Here is a 23,359-nt window from a genome sequence, read left to right on the forward strand (position 1 = left end):
CACAATATGGAGAGGAAAGGAACAGACTACCATAATACTCATTCTGCTGTACAATAGGAGAGGAATGGGGCAATATGCAACTTATCTACAGAATTATGGAAATTTTTACTATGATGGAAGATAGGGGTGATTGGAGGGAGATCGGTGGCAGAGGAGGAGGAGGGAGGTCTCCTAAAAGGAAAGCATCACCCTGGTGAACTAGGATAGAGATCTATAAAATAATGAGTGGAGTGGAATGGGTAGATGTGCTTTCCAAAAATACTAGGATTAGGGGGCATGCGATGAAGCTACAATGTAGTAAATTTAAAACAAATCGGAGAAAATGTTTCTTCGCTCAACGTGTAATTAAACTCTGGAATTCGTTGCCAGAGAATGTGGTAAAGGCGATTAGCTTAGCGGAGTTTAAAAAAGGGTTGGACGGCTTCCTAAAGGAAAAGTCCATAGACCATTATTAAATGGACTTGGGGAAAATCCGCTATTTCTGGGATAAGCAGTATAGAATGTTTTGTACTTTTTGGGGATCTTGCCAGGTATTTGTGACCTGGATTGGCCACTGTTGGAAACAGGATGCTGGGCTTGATGGACCTTTGGTCTTTCCCAGTATGGCAATACTTATGTACTTAATGAGTAAATGATAAGCTGATTTCTCTGTACAACACAAAAGCTGAAACACTGAAGAAAGGAAACAGTCAAAACACCCACCTTCTTTGTTAGAGAATCATCAGAGTCAGAGGGCATCCTTGTTGACACATGAAACATAACTTCTACTGTAGAGGTAGCAAAATATGGAGTGGTCAGTCCAGTGCTCTTGTTCTTTTGCAATCCTCCCAGAAAGCCACAGTGGTTTGTTAGATTCACCTAGGAGAAAGAGTCATATTAGCCAAAAAGCCAACCCACATTACATGAATTAGTAGGGATCAGATCTTGTGTTTTTATTTAAAACGGATGCTTGACCTGACTTACTGATTATGCTGTGGAAACTGATGTAATGTCTGGGCAAGTGGAGTATACATTAAACTATTAGACTTTTTATACTGCATAAAAGAGGCACATAAGCATTAGAAAAAGAGAGTTTCATCTCTTAGGGCTCTGTTTACTAAGCCGCGCTGTAGGTGTGCACACTTTTTAGCACGCGCTGATAAAGACACCCATTATACTCCTATGGGTGTCTCTAGCATTAGTGCGTGCTAATTTTTAGCGCATGCTAAAAAGTGTGCATGCATTCAGTGCAGCTTAGTAAACAGAGCCCTTACTGTGAAAAGCAAATTCAATCTTACTACATAAGAAACATAATAAGGGTGTAATTTAAAAAGCAGATTTCTATATGTAAAATATGTTTTACAGATGGATAATGGCTCTTATATAAATGAGCATGTGTCAACAAGAGCATAACGTACTTTTATATGATATGCATGTATCCCTATTTTAAAGAATTTAATCTCTTTATAAGTTGGGCAGAGCATTTTCTGTGAAAAAGAATATGATATGAAGTGTTCGCTTTCATTTTAGTATGTTACCAGTATTGATTTGATTTAGTTTATTAATTTGATATACCACTTAATACATTAAGTTTTAAAGTGATTTGCAATGAAAAAAATAATACACAGTAAACACATTGAGTTACATCTTATATTATAAATATAAACATCCATGCAACTCTTCATACAATCAAGACATAACCCTTGACATAAAAAATAATTTTCAAAACAAACTATCTTACGAAACCCAAAATAACGATGAACCACTAATAGTAGTGGGCAAAGAATACCATAAAATGATCCCATATAACAGAAGGCTCCATTTCTTGTAGATGTTAGTCTTGCAAATTTTATTTATCTACTAGCCGTTAAGCCCGTTAAAACGGGCGAGATTTCCAGCTACCCTCCTCGCTGCCGCTCCCTCCCCACTCCATACCGGGCCCCCTGCACTGACCTGACAGCGCCTCTCACCTCCGTGTGAAAGCGCTGCAGGCAGCAGCGCTTCCACACGGAGGTGAGAGGCGCTATCAGGTCAGTGCAAGGGGCCCGATATGAAGGGGGGAGGGAGTGGCGGCGGGGATGGGGGTGGAGGTTGGTGCGCACGATGTTCGTTTCCAGGCTCCAGCGGCCGACTCCGTTTCCCTCTCTGTTCTGCCCTCTGACGTCATCACGTCTTGACGCGAGGGTGGGACAAAGAGGGAAGTCTCTACTGTGCATTTGCAGGTGAGTCGGTCACTTGCCATTTATATGTTTGATTGAGAACTTTCTATATGGCCTTAACTGAGGACAGAAACTGCAGCAATGTTGAGAAAAATGCAAAAAACGTTGTTCTTGTTTGATCGACTTATTGAACAGGTATTTTCGTACACCTAAACAAAAAGCTTTAAAAATCAAACGTAACAGTTTAAATGTGATCCTGGCTGAAATGGGTAACCAGTGCAAATCTTTCAAAACTGAGGTAATATATAGTTGATGGAAAAGTTCATAAGTGCTACTGTATTTTGCATCAGCTGAAGTCTTTTAAGACTATTCCTGGTAAGCCTTGTTCTATAATTTTAGGTATAAGCTGTAAAGTTTTACTTCAGGTATACTGCACTATTTCCCATCCCCCATCTCTCTTTTCCTATCAGCCACATGAAGGAATTTCTGGCTGGTCACATGCTCTGATGGTGAAAATGTTGCTAAGGCAACTGGCAACTCACATACCTGGTATATCTTGTTACAAAAGTAATTTACTGAAAGCAGGAATGGCAAGGACACCAACTGTAAGCTTCCAGCACATATGAAAGTCCCAATTACAAGTCTGTAGCCCATATGCAGCACCTATGATTGGTCCAGGGTAGAGGAGAGGTGGATACTCACCACAGCCTTTAAAACCATACTGCAGACAAAGGAACTGTGAAATAGTCAGGATGGCAGGAGAGTTTCATATCTTTGTCACAACCTATTTCCAGGGAGGTACTCTTTGCCCCCCTTGATAGAAACTAATTCTCTATAGCTATGAATCTTTCTTTCATTCTTTCTCTCTGCTTTCTCTCTGTTCTGTGACCTTTGTATGAGGAACAAACTCTTTCCTTCCTTCTTTTTCTCTTCTTTATATAATTAGTCTAATTATTTATAATTACCAGAGGTACTGATGTTAGATTTTGTAAGTTTGTTATAACTTGAAACTGATGTCTGATGCTGTGATGGTGGGTGAGTAATTAAAGACTTTTAATTCTCTCTGATTCCTGTACAACTTTTTTTTCTATAATATTTTATAAAATTCGTAAGTTGTTTAGAGAATAGCAAATCAAATGCGCAGCCTAATACAGCCTGCTTCTTACAAATGCATGAGTTATTTTAATCAGGTTGAAAAGTAACATTATTTTACAACATTTCCAATATATTTGTCAAACTTCAAGGACTTGTTACCTTGCAATTTCATTATGCCAATATCCTCGTTTAACAGAACTGGTTTACTTTGCAACACTGGGTGTACAGGCAGAAAATTGGAATCAAGATAACTACATCGAAGATTTCTCACACGACCATTTGCTCAGCAAAACAAGTTTCCAATTAAGATTGGACATCACTTGAAATTGATCATCCTGCATATGAACAAGTATTTGAATATCATCAGCAAAGAAATGAAATGTATATTCCCAACACTCAAGAAATTCAGCCAGAGGTGCAAGATATAAATTAAAAAGTATAGGAAAGACGAGTGAACCTTGAGGTACTCCTTTCTTCAATTCCCAAGTTGCACATTATTAAGAAAGTAAGATTTAAACCACTGTAAAACAATAGAACAAATCCCTCTCTTATATATCAAAGTAAGTAGTTTGGAGAGGGAGATGGTATCAAGTGCAGCACTCAGATCTAATGGAATCCAAAGTGTGTCATAATCTTGATCCTTTGTCACCAAAGTTAACATTTACCACAGACAACAAAAATGATTCGATACTGTGTTGATGCCTACAGCCCGATTGGTTCTTATGCAAAATTTGTTTTTTCTCCATAAAATCAGTCAACTGCTCAAGAACAGTGACAAAAACACCTCCTTGCACTGGGTCAAAATAGAAAAAAGGAATCATGTCCAAAGCTATCACTGAAAAGTATCAACTAAAAGATGTTAGGCCACTTCTCTATCTATGACTGAGTGAAATTGTGACCAAAACTCACCAGATATCTCTAAGCTCAAATCTGGAGCACTATAACCTCAGAACAGTTCAACAAGTGGGGAGTTATCTACATCCAAGTTTGACACCTTAGTGTGGAAAAATTCCAAGAAATCTGAGAAAGTCAGATGCGTATCCTGAGCTAATGAACAAGGAGCAAAAATTAAATCATTAACACTTTTAAAAAGGTGATACATAGTAACATAGTAGATGACGGCAGAAAAAGACCTGCACGGTCCATCCAGTCTGCCCAACAAGATAAACTCATATGTGCTACTTTTTGTGTATACCCTACCTTGATTTGTACCTGTCCTCTTCAGGGCACAGACCGTATACAGTGGGGGAAATAAGTATTTGATCCCTTGCTGATTTTGTAAGTTTGCCCACTGACAAAGACATGAGCAGCCCATAATTGAAGGGTAGGTTATTGGTAACAGTGAGAGATAGCACATCACAAATTAAATCCGGAAAATCACATTGTGGAAAATATATGAATTTATTTGCATTCTGCAGAGGGAAATAAGTATTTAATCCCTCTGGCAAACAAGACCTAATACTTGGTGGCAAAACCCTTGTTGGCAAGCACAGCGGTCAGACGTCTTCTGTAGTTGATGATGAGGTTTGCACACATGTCAGGAGGAATTTTGGTCCACTCCTCTTTGCAGATCATCTCTAAATCATTAAGAGTTCTGGGCTGTCGCTTGGCAACTCGCAGCTTCAGCTCCCTCCATAAGTTTTCAATGGGATTAAGGTCTGGTGACTGGCTAGGCCACTCCATGACCCTAATGTGCTTCTTCCTGAGCCACTCCTTTGTTGCCTTGGCTGTATGTTTTGGGTCATTGTCGTGCTGGAAGACCCAGCCACGACCCATTTTTAAGGCCCTGGCGGAGGGAAGGAGGTTGTCACTCAGAATTGTACGGTACATGGCCCCATCCATTCTCCCATTGATGCGGTGAAGTAGTCCTGTGCCCTTAGCAGAGAAACACCCCCAAAACATAACATTTCCACCTCCATGCTTGACAGTGGGGACGGTGTTCTTTGGGTCATAGGCAGCATTTCTCTTCCTCCAAACACGGCGAGTTGAGTTCATGCCAAAGAGCTCAATTTTTGTCTCATCTGACCACAGCACCTTCTCCCAATCACTCTCAGCATCATCCAGGTGTTCACTGGCAAACTTCAGACGGGCCGTCACATGTGCCTTCCGGAGCAGGGGGACCTTGCGGGCACTGCAGGATTGCAATCCGTTATGTCGTAATGTGTTACCAATGGTTTTCGTGGTGACAGTGGTCCCAGCTGACTTGAGATCATTGACAAGTTCCCCCCTTGTAGTTGTAGGCTGATTTCTAACCTTCTTCATGATCAAGGATACCCCACGAGGTGAGATTTTGCGTGGAGCCCCAGATCTTTGTCGATTGACAGTCATTTTGTACTTCTTCCATTTTCTTACTATGGCACCAACAGTTGTCTCCTTCTCGCCCAGCGTCTTACTGATGGTTTTGTAGCCCATTCCAGCCTTGTGCAGGTGTATGATCTTGTCCCTGACATCCTTAGACAGCTCCTTGCTCTTGGCCATTTTGTAGAGGTTAGAGTCTGACTGATTCACTGAGTCTGTGGACAGGTGTCTTTCATACAGGTGACCATTGCCGACAGCTGTCTGTCATGCAGGTAACGAGTTGATTTGGAGCATCTACCTGGTCTGTAGGGGCCAGATCTCTTACTGGTTGGTGGGGGATCAAATACTTATTTCCCTCTGCAGAATGCAAATAAATTCATATACTTTCCACAATGTGATTTTCCGGATTAAATTTGTGATGTGCTATCTCTCACTGTTACCAATAACCTACCCTTCAATTATGGGCTGCTCATGTCTTTGTCAGTGGGCAAACTTACAAAATCAGCAAGGGATCAAATACTTATTTCCCCCACTGTAAGTCTGCCCAGCACTATCCCAGCCTCCCACTACCGGCTCTGGCACAGACCGTATAAGTCTGCCCAGCACTATCCCTGCCTCCCACCACCGGCTCTGCCGGTGGATTATTGTCAACTTCATCCAATTTCTTGCCTATATAAGCTTTTTTACAATACAGTAGAGGTCTCTTAAGGGAGGAGTTAAGATGGTGGCACATACTGCACACGCTTGAGAGCTTCTCTGCTCAGCTGCAAACAAACTTTTTTTTCCTGCTAACCAATATGCCTCATACCAAAAGGCTTGGTTAAGACCGGAGCCTCGACGGTCAGAACCTCGCCACCGTCAGAGCGGAGCATTGAGAGGTTCGCGGTGAAGATGCCTGGACAAAATTCCGGGAGCAACTCCGCTGACTTAGGAGGAGGAGAATCCCCCTTCATCCAGGGGCTAGATATCACGCTTTCACCCCCAGAAATCAATCCACTGCCTCCACCCGCAGCTTCCCTGTTGCAGTTGAGGTCTTCGAACTCAGAAGACGGTGAAGAAAGGCCTCAGGTAAGAGGCACTGTAGAGGGAAATGCTAGCGGAGGCCTGGGACTTTTGGATTCCCAGGCTTTATTTAGATCTTTGCCATCTAAGGAGCCAGTAACTTTGGAGAGCATTTGACAAGCTTTACAAAGACTTGACATTAAACTAACTAATTATTGGCAAGAAATTTCTACCCTAGTAACTACAGTAGATTCATTATCAAAATCTTTTGAAACATCTTAAACAGATTCTTCAAGTCAAATATCTGAAATAAAGGCTGATGTAAGAAAAGATTTTTCTGTAGCGGCGATAAAAGATAAAAACATAATTTATAGAAAAATTGAGCAAATAGAAAATTACAATCGAAGACTGAACTTATGTCTTTTAAATTTTCCTAAAAGTTTTGGTTATACTCCTCTTGATATCTTTAAAAAATATTTGGTGGAAATTTTGAATTATTCCCCTGATCATATTCCTCCGATAAACCGAATATGTTATATTCCAACTAAAAAGAATCAAGAAGGAGAAATTTTGGATTCATCCCAACAATTATCTTCACAAAAAGATTTAAAAGAAAATTTAAAAGAAAATATGCTTAACGGAGATTTTAGAATCTTCAATAACTGAGGATACTGAAAGGCAGACTTTTGTTGTTTCATTTATATTTGAACAAGATATGGAAGCAATGAAATGCATGTTTTTTAAGAAGTCAGAATCCTTGTTTTATGGGAAAAAGATATGGATGTATCCTGACGTTACTAGACAGATACAGGAAAGAAGAAAATCTTTTTTGGCTTTAAGAAAAGACATTTTGGACCTAGGAGCTTTCTTTTATTTGAACTATCCATGCAAATGTGTGATAAAAATTTCCAAGGTCTAAAATATGTTTTTTTTCAACCTGAACAATTGATAGCTTTCATGAATCAAAAGAAAATATTAAAGTAATTAAAGTTTAATGTCAAATGATGAGAGATTGTGTTAAAGTAGTAACAGGTGATTGTGCTATGCTAAATTGTTCTTTTTTTTTCCTTATTTTTCAATTTCTCTCCTGAAAATGTACCTCCTCCTCTCCAAAATGCTCTTTTGTGGTCTAAAGAAGGTAAAAATGTTTATCTAAATCAAAATAATACTTTATATTGGTGTTACTCCTATATTACCTTATTCAAGTTTTGTACTTGGTATAAAATTTACACTAACATAAAATTAAAAAAAAAAATACAGTAACTTCAAATAGTAAAATCAACTCACAGATTTACATCCTGTCTTTTATATGACAGATTTTTTCAACATTTTTGTTCTAATTGGCGCATCTGGTGCTTTAATAGGAATAATCCTGGATGATATAATTTATTCCTCACTACACAATGGCATGTGATCTCCACAGTCTAGTAGTTCATCTGCAGCTTTATCCAAAGAGTCAAACCAGATAGTATATTTAATAGCGCTGTATCGAATAGCATATTTTACTATTCAATCAAATATGAATAATGAAAAATATTTGGTAGAATACAAATACTGAAAATGAATAATGGGCATTAAGCTTTAACATATATAATACAAGAAGCAACATGAAATCAGAGTGTTTCAGTAGGATTTAGCACAGTAGAGTACCAGATTAATCATATTAGAATTTAAATCACTATTTGGCTGAATACAAATGTATTCTGGGCACTATTTGGGGCCAAAATGAATCAAATACGAATATTCAGTACAGCCCTAATATTTAAGATATTAGAAATGATGTCTGAATATTGTGTGTGGGCAAGTGAAAGAGGACGTATTGGCAAAAATACATTAGGAAGTAAACGTAAAACAAGACAGCCTTGTTTGATTTGAAGTTCCATTATCTTTTTTTAAAAATTTATCATAGAGATTTAATTGAGCATTTGAACGCATAAATCATCATTAATAATAACTAGCCTCATAAGCCCAGGGTACCTTTATATTAGGACACCTCTGACTGGCTCTCATCCTAGGCTAACCCACCAGCCCGAAACCGCAGAGAAAAACTCTCATATTCATGTTTCACCGAGAGAAAAGTCTGAAATGTCTAGACTAGTGGGGAAACATTCATAGTCTTGTAAAATAGTAGTTCAAATACTCAACAAATTTCCTTTTATGACCAATGAAACTCTAAATTTGGTCTATAAAGATAAGAAGACAAAAAATGTGCTTCCAAATCAAACAAATGGCGTCCAGGTTGATATCAACCTGGACGCCATTTGTTTGATTTGGAAGCACATTTTTTGTCTTCTTATCTTTATAGACCAAATTTAGAGTTTCATTGGTCATAAAAGGAAATTTGTTGAGTATTTGAACTACTATTTTACAAGACTATGAATGTTTCCCCACTAGTCTAGACATTTCAGACTTTTCTCTCGGTGAAACATGAATATGAGAGTTTTTCTCTGCGGTTTCGGGCTGGTGGGTTAGCCTAGGATGAGAGCCAGTCAGAGGTGTCCTAATATAAAGGTACCCTGGGCTTATGAGGCTAGTTATTATTAATGATAATTTATGCATTCAAATGCTCAATTAAATGTCTATGATTTAGAGCAACTATATATGATACAAGTTTCTAACTGGATTTGCTCTAAGCAATTTTGGAATTGTTTGTTAATTTTATTTATGCAAATTATACATTTTACATTCAAAGAACAAACTTGTGAATGAAAACAGAAATAATTGAAATCAAAAAAGAAAATTCCCAAGGGAAAAATAACCACAAAACAGGCCACAAAGAAGGTGGACCAAGATATAAAGAAATAAAGATTCAAACAATAAATGAAATTAACTAGATAGATATGAGGGGTAACACTCACAGCCAGTCACTCAGCATTCTATTCAAGCAGGATGATCCAGTGATTCAGTTCCACTATCCTCCATAATAGATAGAAAATTTAGCAACTTTTAGCAGCATCTAGTGACACCATATTTTGGAATCAAAGAAAATATAAGTAACAGAAAGTAGTGACACCATACATCAGCAGGAAAATTTTAATGCAAAAGAACCTCCCAAAGCCAGGACTCTAGGTCTCAAAACCAGAAATTCCTAACTTCTTCTCCAAGGTTCTAGCCAAATCAGTAAACACTTGTATTGTAGAGCTCAAAAAGTTTGCTTTCGTATGACAAAAATACATTGAAAAATGTTATTTCTGTTTGCTTCCAAGGCAAAAGTTACCAGAAGTGTGGTTCGTTCATTAATAATCTCCAATGAGCTTTCCAGAAACTCTGTAAGATATAAGTCAGGTTGAGTCTTTTCATTAGAACTCCAAGATAAACCAGAAAGATATTGAGCTTTCACTATGGGTGGAAAGCCCTCTACTGGAACCCCAAAAAACTCTTGAAAATATTTTTCAGCATATCCATAGCTGGAATCAAAGGAGATTCAGGAAAGTTAAGAAATCTTAAATGATTCTTACTGACAACATTATCCAAATTTGCAAACTTACATGCCTGAATATTTCTTTCCTTAATAGCTGCAGTACAAAAGCTTTGTAACTGTTTCACCTGCTGGTCTATTGATTCGATTCTGGTAACTTGCTGCCCCAAATCCTGTAACAGATTCTGACAATTTCCTTTTAAAGATAAAACTTCTGATCCAAAGGAATTAGATACCTGAAGGACTGCATTCCCTAGATAGTGTCCCACAAGGACTCAATCACCACTGCCAGCTTTTCGAACTTCCTCAGACTCAATGAAGCAGCTATCCACTTGGTCAGGACTGCCTCCAGAGATGGTAAAATGGGGGAAAAGGCAGCTAACGGATCCCTTCTCACCACCAAAAGCCAGAGTGCCTTCATCGGCTTCCCTTGCTTTGGCGTATCTGTTGTAATCAAGTCACATTCAGGTCTGGAAGGAGCAACCTGTAGCGGAGGGCTCAATGACTCGCCTTTCATGCTGTGGTCTGAGAATGTCCCCATGGACCCAACTGAAGCCAAACTACTCCAATGTAGCCTGCCTTGAGATAAGACTTCATTCGGGGCTTTGGGGGGGGGGGGGACTTCCTGGGTTGCAGCCTTCTGTTTCCCCCATTACATTGGCTTCCTTCTAATCTTCAGGTACTACAGACTATGTTACAGATTACAGGTTACAGATCACTAATTTCATTTTTGAGGTTTATTTTTTCACTACTCTAGGTTGTATACCATCCAGTCCAGGTGATGAACTGCTCTTTAACTTGTTGATTTGGCTTAGTACATCTTCCAGTTTCACAAAGATTTGTTTCAGTTCCAGTTCATCCATGTTGTTATCCTTGACTGATTCCCTCACAAATTTTCTGCTTCTGATATACCTGAAAAAGTTATTACTATGAGTTTTTTCCTCTATGGCAAGTTTCTTTTCAAGTTCTCTTTTAGCCTTATTAATCAATGCTTTGTATCAAACTTGCCAGTGCTTAAGCTGTTTCCTGTTTTGGATCCTTTTTCCATTATTTGAAAGATGTTCTTTTGGCTCTAATAACATCTTTCATATCACCTTTTAACTATGCAGGCTGTCATTGGCTCTTTCTTTCTACCTTTTTTAATAGGTGGAATATATCTGGTCTGGGCTTCCAAGATGGTATTTTTGAACAATGAATACCAGACAGTGAAGGAGATGAATGACACTAAATCACAATATCAGGGTGTAAAAGCAGACTTTAACTGATTTGCAGAATCAAGAACCTACACAAATTGTGTTTTCAGGAGTCTCTATGATACTGCCACAGTCTTACTAGAAGATAGTGTAATCAAGCTTAGAACAACTCCGATACTTCAGAACAGATGTCACATTCTACACAACATAAAAACACAGGTAGAGCGATATAACATCAACAAAGTGTTTCAAGAGGCAGAACTGAAGTGCAAAAGCAGTCATTTATTTTGTCTAGGAATTTTACCTCCTTGGCATTTCTTGACATGACATTTATCGAGTTAACGCTAGGGTAATTGAAATTTATGCCTGGACTCCTTCTGGCCCTTTGGACCATATTATACAGACATTTAGGAATTTAATATAAGAGATGTCTCAGATTTGGAGCGCCAAGCTACTTGTGTGAAACCCACAAATATAGTGCCGGTACAAGTGCGGAGATGTTGCAACCAGCAGGGCCCGCAAAAAAATCCGCAGACAGTGGCTGTAACCAGGGACAGCACTCTGAAGCTGCAGTATAACTAGGCACCAGAAAAAAACAGCGCCAACTATTGCCAGGAAGCAGAAATATTACAGCAAAGAGCAGACGTGCTGCCAAAGGAACACAAACTCTGGAGCACCAACTCCAACCTAAAGTGACCAAAGCAAAACCGAAAGACTTTTTACCATCAGAAGCTGTTCGGGCTGCAAGTGGGAGGAGCCGATGCTCAGAAATAGAGGGCACTATCATATGACATCACCTGCCCCGGCAGAGAGACGCCAACTCCTGAGGCAGGAACACCATCAGAAAGCCATTATCTGAGCTGTTTAGAATATTTTTACAGACTTTGCATGCAACTCTGTAGACATTTTATACTTTTAATTTTTACTTAACATGAAAGTTTGGGTCTTCTGTTTTTAGAAGCTTTTTAATGGCTAATACTTTGATGTTTTAATGTTTAACTTTTAATTCTTGGAAATTTAACTTTATTTGAGTCATGATGGGGCACTTCAGGTTTGTAATCATGCTGTTACTCCTTATGGGGTCATTTCTTAAGTTATTCACTCGTAAAGGGTATGCTTAATATTATTCCTTATCCTATTTCTAACAATCTATATTCTATTGCATACTTCAATGATCATCTAACTAGATATCTATTGAATTGTGATGAGTATATGCCACATAATATAGAAGTAATGACAGGGATTAGGCAGCAGCATGCTTATAGAAAAAATTGTGGCTCTTATAATTCAAAGGCTAGTAAAAGGAATCTGAAACAAGTAACTTGTATTTCTAGTGCAACATATATTTATTTATCTCTGCATTTGTACCCCACATTTTCCAATCTAGTTGTCCGTGCAATGTGGCTTGCATTTACATTCGGTTAGACACGTTACATAGCCGGTTAAAAATTAGTGTTTGCCTTATTCAGTTTCTATTAGAGATCAAGTACCATGGAATGTTGGTTACTGTTTTGTTTGACTATGTTGGTTCATCGAAGAAGAATCTTCTGAAGAAGTGGGCTTTCAGTTGTTTTCAGAATGCTAAGTAATAGTTTGTACATTTTAGGTTCATTGGTATTGAGTTCTATAGCTTCGGGCAAATGTATGTAAAGTTAGTTGAGTATGAAGATTTGTATTTCAGGCCTTGGCATTTGGGGAAGTGTAGGGTGAGATAGGTTCTTGCACCCTTGATTGCATTGTGTATAGGTAGTTCTATTAGGTTTGTCATGTATTATGGAGCTAGTCCAAAAACGATTCTGTAGACTAAGGAGAACACCTTGAAGGATATGCATGCTTTAACGGGTAGCCAGTGTAGGTACTGGAGTAGCGATCTTACGTTTTCAAATTGTTCTTTCCCAAAGATCAGTCTTGCTGCTGTGTTATGTGCTGTTTGCACTCTCCTTAGTGATTGTTCCTTGCATCCTGTATGGATTCCGTTGCAATAGTTAGCGTGGGTAAGGACCATGGATTGGGCTAGTGTGCAGAACACATCTCTTGGGAAGCAGTTTTTTTTAATGCATTTCAGTTTCCACATGGTCTGGAAAATTTTCTTTGCGGTGTTTGAGATTTGTTTGTTGAAGGACAGATTGCAGTCTATGATGACGCCCAGGATTTTTAGGTTATCTATCAGGAGGGATGTACCCACGACGGTGATATTTAGGAAATGATGTGTTGTGTGATGATATTATTATCAAGCAGTGTGTCTTTTCCTTGTTCAGTTTAAGTTTGAACGAAGATGCTCAGGATTCCATTATAGTGATACCTTCCACGAATCTGGTTGTGATTTCATGCAGATCTTTTTTAAAAGGGATGTATATTGACACATTATCTACGTATACTGGAGTTGAAGCCTTGTTTGAATAGTGTTTGGCAAGGGGGGGTCATCATTAGGTTGAATAGTATTAGTGAGAGCAGCGAATCAGTGGCGTAGCCAGAAGGCAATTTTTGGGTGGGCCAACAGGTCAGATGGGTGGGCACCAGGGTTGCCAACTTTTTGAAATTGAAAAACTTGCCACCTGATGCCCCACCCCATGCTCCACCTCTACCCCATTCCCAATAACTTCAATGAGGGTAGCAGTGAAGGCTTCAGTGACTGCAGGCCACATTGAGGGCTAGGGGGAAGTACAAGAGATTGCACTCTTCAGCCTCCATTGAGCCTCTGCCCCCTAACACACATACTTAGCCTGTATAGCAAGACCAAACACTTTTCAGCATATCTCTCCAGTTACAGCTGTAGAAATTATCCCAGAAAGTATAGTGTAGTATTAAATTCTGCAAATAAATTCTGCATCCACAGAACCCTCAATGGGTGCTGAGCAGAGTTAGGACATTTCCCCATAAAACTCACCGTAATCTCAACAGCCACCATATAGTAAATAAAACAATCTTTAAAACAAAATAATAACCTAGAGCAAATCTACAATGCCAGCACTAACTTCCAAAACAAGGATTCTACCTATGAAAAAGGCATTGCCTTACATATTACAGAGGGACCTTAAAATATCAATACATCTATTGGGAAAACTGAACAAACCAAACTTACTACTGAAGGCTACATAGAAAATTCATGCTAACAGAATACCTCGATCACACACATGGAACAAAAATGCTAAATATAGAATAATTGACTACAAATTATAAATATAACCAAAACCCCAGGAAGCCAACCTTGCATGCAATACAATACCAGAAAAACAGAAAGAAATGAATTTCCTCCTGTGCAAAATATAAAGATAGTATGTTATAGGGATGGTGTTAGAGGAGTGCAACTGGAGCAATTGCTGTTGGTCCCCTGGCCAGAGAGAACCACAAGCATGATGGAAGCTGAAGGCAGTGCAGCCTGGTGATGGGCTTTGGGGTTCCCTCCCAAATTTATGGCCTGGGCTCCAGCCATGTCTAACACCAGCTCTGGCAAGATGTACATTCCAAATCTGACATATTATAATCAGAAAATAGAAAATAAAATTATTTTTCTACCTTTTGTTGTCTGGCTATTTTACTTTTCAAATCAGTCTCTGGTTTCTTCTTTCCTCTGTCTTAACTCACTCACCAGAGTCTCCTATTTGTCATGTCTTCTCTCTCCATGTCCACCATCCATCTCCCTTCTCTGTGTCCCCATGGTTCCTTGTCCAGTATCCCCTACCCCTGTGTCCAGCATCATCCGTTGTGTCCCTATGCCCTCCCATGTCCAGTACCTCCCTTCTGAGTTCCTATTCTCCCCTATGTCTGGTATCTCTCCCCTGTGTCCATATACCCCTCCCTCCCAGTGTCCAGTATTGTCATCCCCATATAGCATCTCACATCTGTTTCTGTATTTCCCCTTTTCGTAGACTTTGTGTCCGATTGTTGGGCATGGCTATTGTGGGGAGAGGGTTCTTCAGTTGTCCACCCCCACCCCCCCAACACAAACCTTTAAAGATGGCCTTACACACAATCTTTCTCCCTGCAGGACTGACAATGTGGGCCAGGTCACAGTGCTTTCTTGTCTGTTTCCACAGATTCTGGGGCTGTCATTTGCAATGACCATGTACTGCCAGGTGGCGAAAGCAGATACATGTTATGCCTAAGAGGTGCAAGGCTGTTCGACCCTCTGCTCTCCAAGAAGGGCACGGGTGGCTCTTCTTCAGGCTACTTCATCTGATTTATTTTCTCCCCTTTTATAGACCATATGATGCTTATACTGACATCCCATACAAGTTTAACTGACAGTAGAAAAAAATAAAAAAAAGAAAAAGGGACAAAAGAGATTTATATACAGAGAGGCTACAGGAGGAAAGAAAAAAATTATTCTCTTTAGAAAAGGTGACACCACCACCACTAAGAAAGATCTTAATTGAGGTTCCCGAGAAAGTGACAGACCTATGTGAAGAGCAAGAGCATAGCCAACAGTAGAGAAATGCAGAGATCTGTGAGACCTCATTCAATCCAATCCTCTGGTCAATGGAAAGGAACAGAAGAGGCAGTGGGTGCAAATGGTTTTTGGGAATAGGGCAAGGACATGGCAATTGTGTAGGTTGCATGAATGTCTTATTAATTAGGGTGTACAGGATGCAGAACCCCACAGCATGACAGAGATGCAAGTTGTCACACTGTTAACAGGCTCTTTTCGTGTTTATTTTGGGGGTTGGGGAGGTTAATGTACTGCTTTAAAAATAAACCACACACCTGATGCAACAGGAGAAGGTGTCCTGAGCTGCTGCCCTCTCCCGGACCCAGCCACCTGTAAAGAACGAGAACGTGGATGCAGCAGCTCACAGGTTTGCTTGCTGTGTTTGCACTCCCGAAGTTGCAGCGACGAACGGGCGGGCGGGCGGCGGTAGTAAAAGCAACAAGGAGGCAGGTTCAACTCTTTCCTTCACTTCCCTGCCCTCTCAGCGTCCCGCCTGCCCGAAAGGAAATGATGTCAGAGGAAGGCGAGACGCAGAGGTCAGGGAAGCGAAGGACGGAGTCGAACCTGCCTCCTTGTTGCTTTTACTACCGCAGCGCTGCCCGCCCGTTCATCGCAGCAACTTCAGGTAAAAGTCGCCGTTCCAGTCGTCGTCGTTTGGGTGGGCCTGGGCCCATCCAGGCCCACCCGTAGCTACGCCCCTGCAGCAAATACTGGGGGTCCCCACATTCAGCTTTCCATGGGGGAGGGGGAGAGAGGAATTCATCTTCATTTGGTAGTATCTGGTAGTTAGGAATCCAAGGACCATTTGAGCACCAGTGCCTATTTTGTCAAGCATTCTTTTGAGGATTTGATGGCTGATCATGTTGAACATGTTTGACAAGTCAAATTGTAGTAGCAGAATGCTTTTTCCTTTCATGATTTCCTTTATGAAGTTATCCAATATTGTAATCAGCACTGCTTCGATGCTGTGAAGAGGTCTGAAGCCTGATTGAGATTCATATAGTATGGACAATTTGTTGAGGTAGTCATTTTAGCTGGTTCACTGTTATGCCTTCCGTTATTTTAGTTATTAGAGATATGGATGCCACTGGTCTGTAGTTCAAGATATCCTTGATGTTTTCCTTGACGTCTTTTGTGATTGCTGTGATCAGAATGTTGCCATTATCCAGTAGGAATCGGCCTTCCTGAAACGTGAAGGTCAGATGAAAGGTGAGCTGGTCTATGACTTTTAGTGCATGGTTGGTACATGTATCTAACATGCAATATGCTGAGTAGAATTCTCTTAGTGCTTGTGCTACCCTTTGTGCGTAGAGTGAAGGTGATCCATATCCTGTTTGCTGGGGCTTCTTCTGGAGGGTGATCGAGTTCATCTATGAGGGTTTCAAAGTTTGTATCATTTGTGTTAGACTATACCTTATTTTTTGGATCTCTCTTTGAAGAATCTGGCAAGTTCATTTGCTGATTGGGGGGGGGGGGGGCCTCTTAGATGCCATCAAGGGTCTGGTGTTCATTAGTATATTTATAAGTTCTTTGTATCTCTGTAATCTGAACCTATACGTTCTTTATAGAATTTCTTTTTAGACTGTCTCATTTTGATCATGTGACTATTTCGCACTTTCCTCCATGCGATTTTGTTTGTTTCACTTTTGTGTTTCGTCCATGTTTGTTCCAGTTTTCTGCAGTGTATTTTTTCCACTTTCAGCCTTCTTCACACCAGGGGGCTGCTTTATGCCTCTGTCTGGTTTTGGTTTTCATTGCGGCTATGACATTCAGTATGTTGGTGGTTCTCATAGGAGTAGTTTGACTGTTTCATTTGGGGGGGCAAAGAATGGGCGGAGCATATTAGCATATCATTTGCATATATAAATATGCAAATGAATATGCTAATATGGAGGAAGGAAATGAAATTTACAGGCAAAATATCACAGATGCATATTTCAAAAAGCTGACACATTTCAATTAATAAATTATGAATAAAATACTTTTATTTACCTTTGTTGTCTGATCATTTAGTTTTTCTATTCGCTTTGATCCCAGTGTCTTCTGTTTTATGCAGTGTCTTCCTTCCAGTAGGCTTCCCTCTGCTCCCCACCCTCCCAGTCCCATCCATCTCTTGCTCCTTCCCTCTGCTCCCCAACCCTCCCAGTTCCATCCATCTTCTGCTCCTTCCCTCTGCTGTGCCTGACCTCTCCCAATCCCATCCATCTCCTGGTCCACCCCTCGCAGTCCCATCCATCTCTTGCTCCTTCCCTCTGCTTCCCACCCCTCCCAGTCCCATTCATCTCCTGCTCCTTCCCTCTGCTTCCCACCCCTCCCAGTCCCATCCATCTCTAGCTCCTTCCCTCTGCTTCCCACCCCTCCCAGTCCCATTCATCTCTTGCTCCTTCCCTCTGCTTCCCACCCCTCCCAGGCCCATTCATCTCCTGCTCCTTCCCTCTGCTTCCCACCCCTCCCAGTCCCATCCATCTCTTGCTCCTTCCCTCTGCTTCCCACCCCTCCCAGTCCCATCCATCTCTTGCTCCTTCCCTCTGCTTCCCACCCCACCCAGTCCCATTCATCTCCTGCTCCTTCCCTCTGCTTCCCACCCCTCCCAGTCCCATTCATCTCTTGCTCCTTCCCTCTGCTTCCCACCCCTCCCAGGCCCATTCATCTCCTGCTCCTTCCCTCTGCTTCCCACCCCTCCCAGTCCCATCCATCTCTTGCTCCTTCCCTCTGCTTCCCACCCCTCCCAGTCCCATCCATCTCTTGCTCCTTCCCTCTGCTTCCCACCCCTCCCAGTCCCATTCATCTCTTGCTCCTTCCCTCTGCTTCCCACCCCTCCCAGGCCCATTCATCTCCTGCTCCTTCCCTCTGCTTCCCACCCCTCCCAGTCCCATCCATCTCTTGCTCCTTCCCTCTGCTTCCCACCCCTCCCAGTCCCATCCATCTCTTGCTCCTTCCCTCTGCTTCCCACCCCACCCAGTCCCATTCATCTCCTGCTCCTTCCCACCCCTCCCAGTCCCATCCATCTCTTGCTCCTTCCCTCTGCTTCCCACCCCTCCCAGTCCCATCCATCTCTTGCTCCTTCCCTCTGCTTCCCACCCCTCCCAGTCCCATTCATCTCTTGCTCCTTCCCTCTGCTTCCCACCCCTCCCAGGCCCATTCATCTCCTGCTCCTTCCCTCTGCTTCCCACCCCTCCCAGTCCCATTCATTTCTTGCTCCTTCCCTCTGCTTCCCACCCCTCCCAGGCCCATTCATTTCTTGCTCCTTCCCTCTGCTTCCCACCCCTCCCAGTCCCATCCATCTCTTGCTCCTTCCCTCTGCTTCCCACCCCTCCCAGTCCCATCCATCTCTTGCTCCTTCCCTCTGCTTCCCACCCCTCCCAGTCCCATTCATTTCTTGCTCCTTCCCTCTGCTTCCCACCCCTCCCAGTCCCATCCATCTTCTACTGCTGCCCCCCCCCCCTGCGAGGTCCAAGATCGTGACTCCGTTTACCCCCTCTCTTCCTCCCTCCCTCCGGCGCAGGCAACAGTCTTCAGCTTTTTCAGCGTTCCTGGCAGCGGTAGCGATGTACACGCTGCCTTCGGTCTGCCCCGGAAGCCTTCTTTTCAAGTTCCTGTTCCCACCTATGCGGGAACAGGAACTTGAAGAGAAGGCTTCGGGGCAGAGCCAAAGGCAGCGTGTACAACGCTACCGCTGCCAGGAACGCTGGAAGACTGCTGCCTGCGCCGGAGGGAGGGAGGGAGGAAGAGAGGGGGTGGTAAACGGACACGCTCCTCTCGGTCCGCTTGGCTTTCCTGCCCTCTCTGTCTGCGTCCCGCCCGAAAGGAAATGACGTCAGAGGAAGGCGGGACGCAGATAGAGAGGGCAGGAAAGCCAAGCGGACCGAGAGGAGCGCGTGCCTGCCTGCGTGTGGTTTTTTTTTTTTTTTTTTTAAACTAATGGCGCGGCGGCGCCTCGCGTCGTTTGGGGGGGCATTGCCCCCCCTCGCCCCCCCCAGTCTACGCCTATGGTGGTTCTCTCATCCCATTCTGACAGGAAATCTTCCGTGTTGGTGATCATTGGTCTGCATATATGGCAGACCAGAATTTGATCGCATCAATCTTTTGTCGCGTTCTCGAGGGCCTTGGGCATACTGTCAGGTCCTCAAGGCAGCACTGGGAATCGTAAGCCCTTGGGCCCCTGCCGCAGAGCGGCAGGCAAGACCGTCTTGGAACTGGACGTCCGGAAGGACCGGACCTCTGGACTGGAAGTAGGCAACTGAACCGGCAGAACAGGAACCGCTTCACCTGTACTTAGCCACCTTTCCGCTAGAGTTGAGCTCTAGCGTGCGGGCGGCCGACAGGACTTGTAGGGCAAGGCCGGAACTGAAGATCCAGAGGACCCACCTCGGGTCTAGGAAACACGAGGGAACAATACTAGACTGCACTAAGCGCTGCAAGCAGCTGCTAAGCCAGGCACACCAGACAGACTAGACAGACAGAAGCTTATCAGGAGCAGGGACTAGGGCAGACATGCAAGCAAGGAAGAAGGGGAGACTGGGAATACCCCCAGGGCAAACCCACTAGCTAGGTCGAGGCAGGTAACAGGATAACTCCCCCAGAAGATACACGCTAGCTAGACAGATACAGGAATCAGGATACATAAGCAGGGATCCGGATAAGCACACAGGATATACAAGCAAGGTACAAGTTAGACACACGGGACAGAAGGTAGTTAGGCAGAGCGGGAAACCGGATAACACTAGCTAGCCAAAACCAGGACTCAGGACGAACAAGCAGGGACCAGGAGGTGCACACAGAATATACCAGGTTCAGGATGTGCACATAGAATATACAAGCAAGGAGTAGGTTAGGCTGCCAACACAGACGGAGAAACCAGGGCTGAACAGCAGGCTCTAAACCCAGACTAAAGGCAGAAGGATAGCAACCAGGATGTGCAGAGAGGATATACAAGGTTCAGGATGTGCACACAGAATATACAAGCAAGGAGTAGGGCAGGCTGCAAACACAGACTAAAGGCAGAAGGCTAGCAGCCCACGCAGAAGGGCAAGCAGCCCACAGGTACAGGGAACCGAAGGGCACTAGTCCACACAGAAGGGCAAGAAGCCCACAGGTACTAAGCAGAAGGGCAAGCCCACACAGAAGGGCAAGAAGCCCACAGGTACTAAGCAGAAGGGCAAGCCCACACAGAAGGGCAAAAGCCCACACAGAAGACAGGCTTAGAAGCAGCGCAGCAACACACTAACTAACCTGTCGGCCTCTGGGCATGACACCAGACAATGACACCATGCGAAGGCACTGACTGCAAGCACAGGCCTTCCTTATAAAGGAACTCACTGATGAGTCACCACCAGCAGGACAGAAGCAGGAAGTTCCTTGCCTCCAAACAAAGGCTTGACACACAGAGGAAGTGAGCCCACAGGAAGGACAAGCAGGAGCCATCTTGGATAGTGGCATAGAGGAGGCGGCAGCCATCTTGGAAGTGGCATAGCCCACACAGGTGAGGTCCAGTAAGGCAATCAGCACACAGAGCCAGAGAGAAACTAAGACAGAGACAGACACAGAGACAAGCAGAAGCCAGCACAGCCACTGACTCCCAGAAACAGGGTAAGTATGAGGGTGGTCACGGCCACAGACGTGACATCTTTCCTCATGATTTGTAAGGTGTTCGTATTTGTGTTGGTGGGGTCCTGTGTTCTTTCCAGTTGAGGGTTAGTTTGAAATGGTCAGACCATGGTATTTCTGTCCATCTCGAGTTTTATTATGTTGAAGTTGTCTTGTGAGAATCTATGAGCTAGCAGGTATATTGCATGGCCTTGGACATGGGTAAAGGTCACCGATGGTCATTAGAAGTCCCATAGTTTGAGGAATTAATCGCAGTCTTTGGAGCTCTCTGCCATCTGGTCATCTAGGTGAATGTTGATATCGCCTATTAGCATGACATGGGGTTTGCTACACGTATGTTTGCTATATATTCTATGAAAGTTGTTTGAGTCGCTTTCCAATTTCCTGGGGGGTCTGTAAAATAGGATGCAGCATAGTTGGTTGAGTGGAGTTTGGTCCTTAATTTTAATTGAGGTGGACTTCTATTTGTGGTGTTATGGATTCTGCTATAGCTTCTATCATTAGAAAGGATCTATATATTAGAGCGATTCCCCCACCTTTTCCCTCTTCTGGTCCAGTGTAGCATTTTATAACATAGCTCCAGTATAATAGGGTTGTCTTTGTCATGGATCCATGTTTCAGTGAGGAAAACCAGACTGAGGTCTTTGTCGGTTATCCAGTCTTTTTATTATTTCTGTTTTGTTTACCACTGGTCTGGCGTTGTTGGTAGGTAAACATCCTCTGGCAGCGTGACTATGTTCATTTTTGTTATCAGGTGTTTAATTGAGGTTCTGTGTTTCTTGGTTTCCTTGTTAGCCCTCTGCTGTGTTCAAGCTTCGGTTGGATGGTTTTCATTTTTTAGAGTGTCTCGTCTGACTGGACTCTGCCTGGGAAGAGAGTGGCTCTTCTCAGTGGGTACTTTTGATTGCATAGTATCGGTGAATAGTTATTCTCATTTTACACAAGTATTGCCATACTGGGATAGACTGAAGGTCCATCAAGCCCAGCATCCTATTTCCAACAGTGGCCAATCCAGGTCACAAATACCTGGCAAGATCCCCAAAAAGTACAAAACATTTTATACTGCTTATCCCAGAAAAAAGAGGATTTTCCCCAAGTCCAACTTAAAACTCTGCTAAGCTAACCGCCTTTACCACATTCTCTGGCAACGAATTCCAGAGTTTAATTACACATTTTAAATTTACTACTTTGTAGCTTCATCGCATGCCCACTAGTCCTAGTATTTTGGAAAGCATAAACAGACGCTTCACATTTACCTGTTCAACTCCACTCATTATTTTATAGACCTCTATCATATCCCCTCAACCATCTTTTCTTCAAGCTGAAGAGCCCTAGCCGCTTTAGCCTTTCCTCATAGGGAAGTCGTCCCATCCCCTTTATCATTTTCGCCGCCCTTCTCTGCACCTTTTCTAATTCCACTATATCTTTTGAGAGATGGGGCAAACAGAATTGAACACAATATCTGATGTGCGGTCGCACCATGGAGCAATACAGAGGCATTATAACGTCCTCATTTTTGTTTTCCATTCCTTTCCTAATAATACCTAACATTCTATTTGCTTTCTTAGCTGCAGCAGCACACTAAGCAGAAGGTGTCAACGTATCATCAACGACGACACCTAGATCCCTTTCTTGGTCACTGACTCCTAACGTGGAACCTTGCATGACATAGCTATAATTCAGGTTCTTCTTTGCCAGATGCATCACTTTGCGCTTGCTCGTATTAAACGTCATCTGCCATTTAGACGTCCAGTCTCCCAGTCTTGTAAAGTCCTCTTGTAATTTTTCACAATCCTTCTGCTTTTTAATGACTTTAAATAACTGTGTCATCAGCAAATTTAATTACCTCACTAGATACTCCCATCTCTAGGTCATTTATAAATATGTTAAAAAGCAGTGGCCCCAGCACAGACCCCTGGGAAACACCACTAACTACCCTTTCTCCATTGGGAATACTGACCATTTAACCCTACTCTCTGTTTTCTATCTTTTAACCAGTTTTTAATCCACAATAGAACACTACTTCCTATCCCATGACTGTCCAATTTCCTCTGGAGTCTTTCATGAGGCACTTTGTCAAATGCCTTCTGAAAATCCAGATACACAATATCAACCGGCTCACCTTTATCCATATGTTTGTTCCTTTCACTAAATCCATGTTGACTTTGTCTCATTAATC

General features: G+C 42.6%; 1 protein-coding gene across 1 annotated transcript in view; it reads right to left on the reverse strand.

Moving 5' to 3' along the window:
- Positions 1-702: 702 nt before the first annotated feature.
- LOC115459653 (ral GTPase-activating protein subunit alpha-1-like) overlaps positions 703-23,359 on the reverse strand; it is a gene marked incomplete at both ends in the record, with an annotated part of 38,374 nt that continues 15,717 nt past the window's right edge. Inside the window, one exon of the mRNA XM_030189455.1 lies at positions 703-858. Within this exon, the coding sequence (XP_030045315.1) occupies positions 703-858 (156 nt within the window). The remainder of the gene's footprint in view (positions 859-23,359) is intronic.

Source organism: Microcaecilia unicolor, unplaced genomic scaffold (genome assembly GCF_901765095.1).
Source record: "Microcaecilia unicolor unplaced genomic scaffold, aMicUni1.1, whole genome shotgun sequence".
NCBI classification, from domain to species: domain Eukaryota; kingdom Metazoa; phylum Chordata; class Amphibia; order Gymnophiona; family Siphonopidae; genus Microcaecilia; species Microcaecilia unicolor.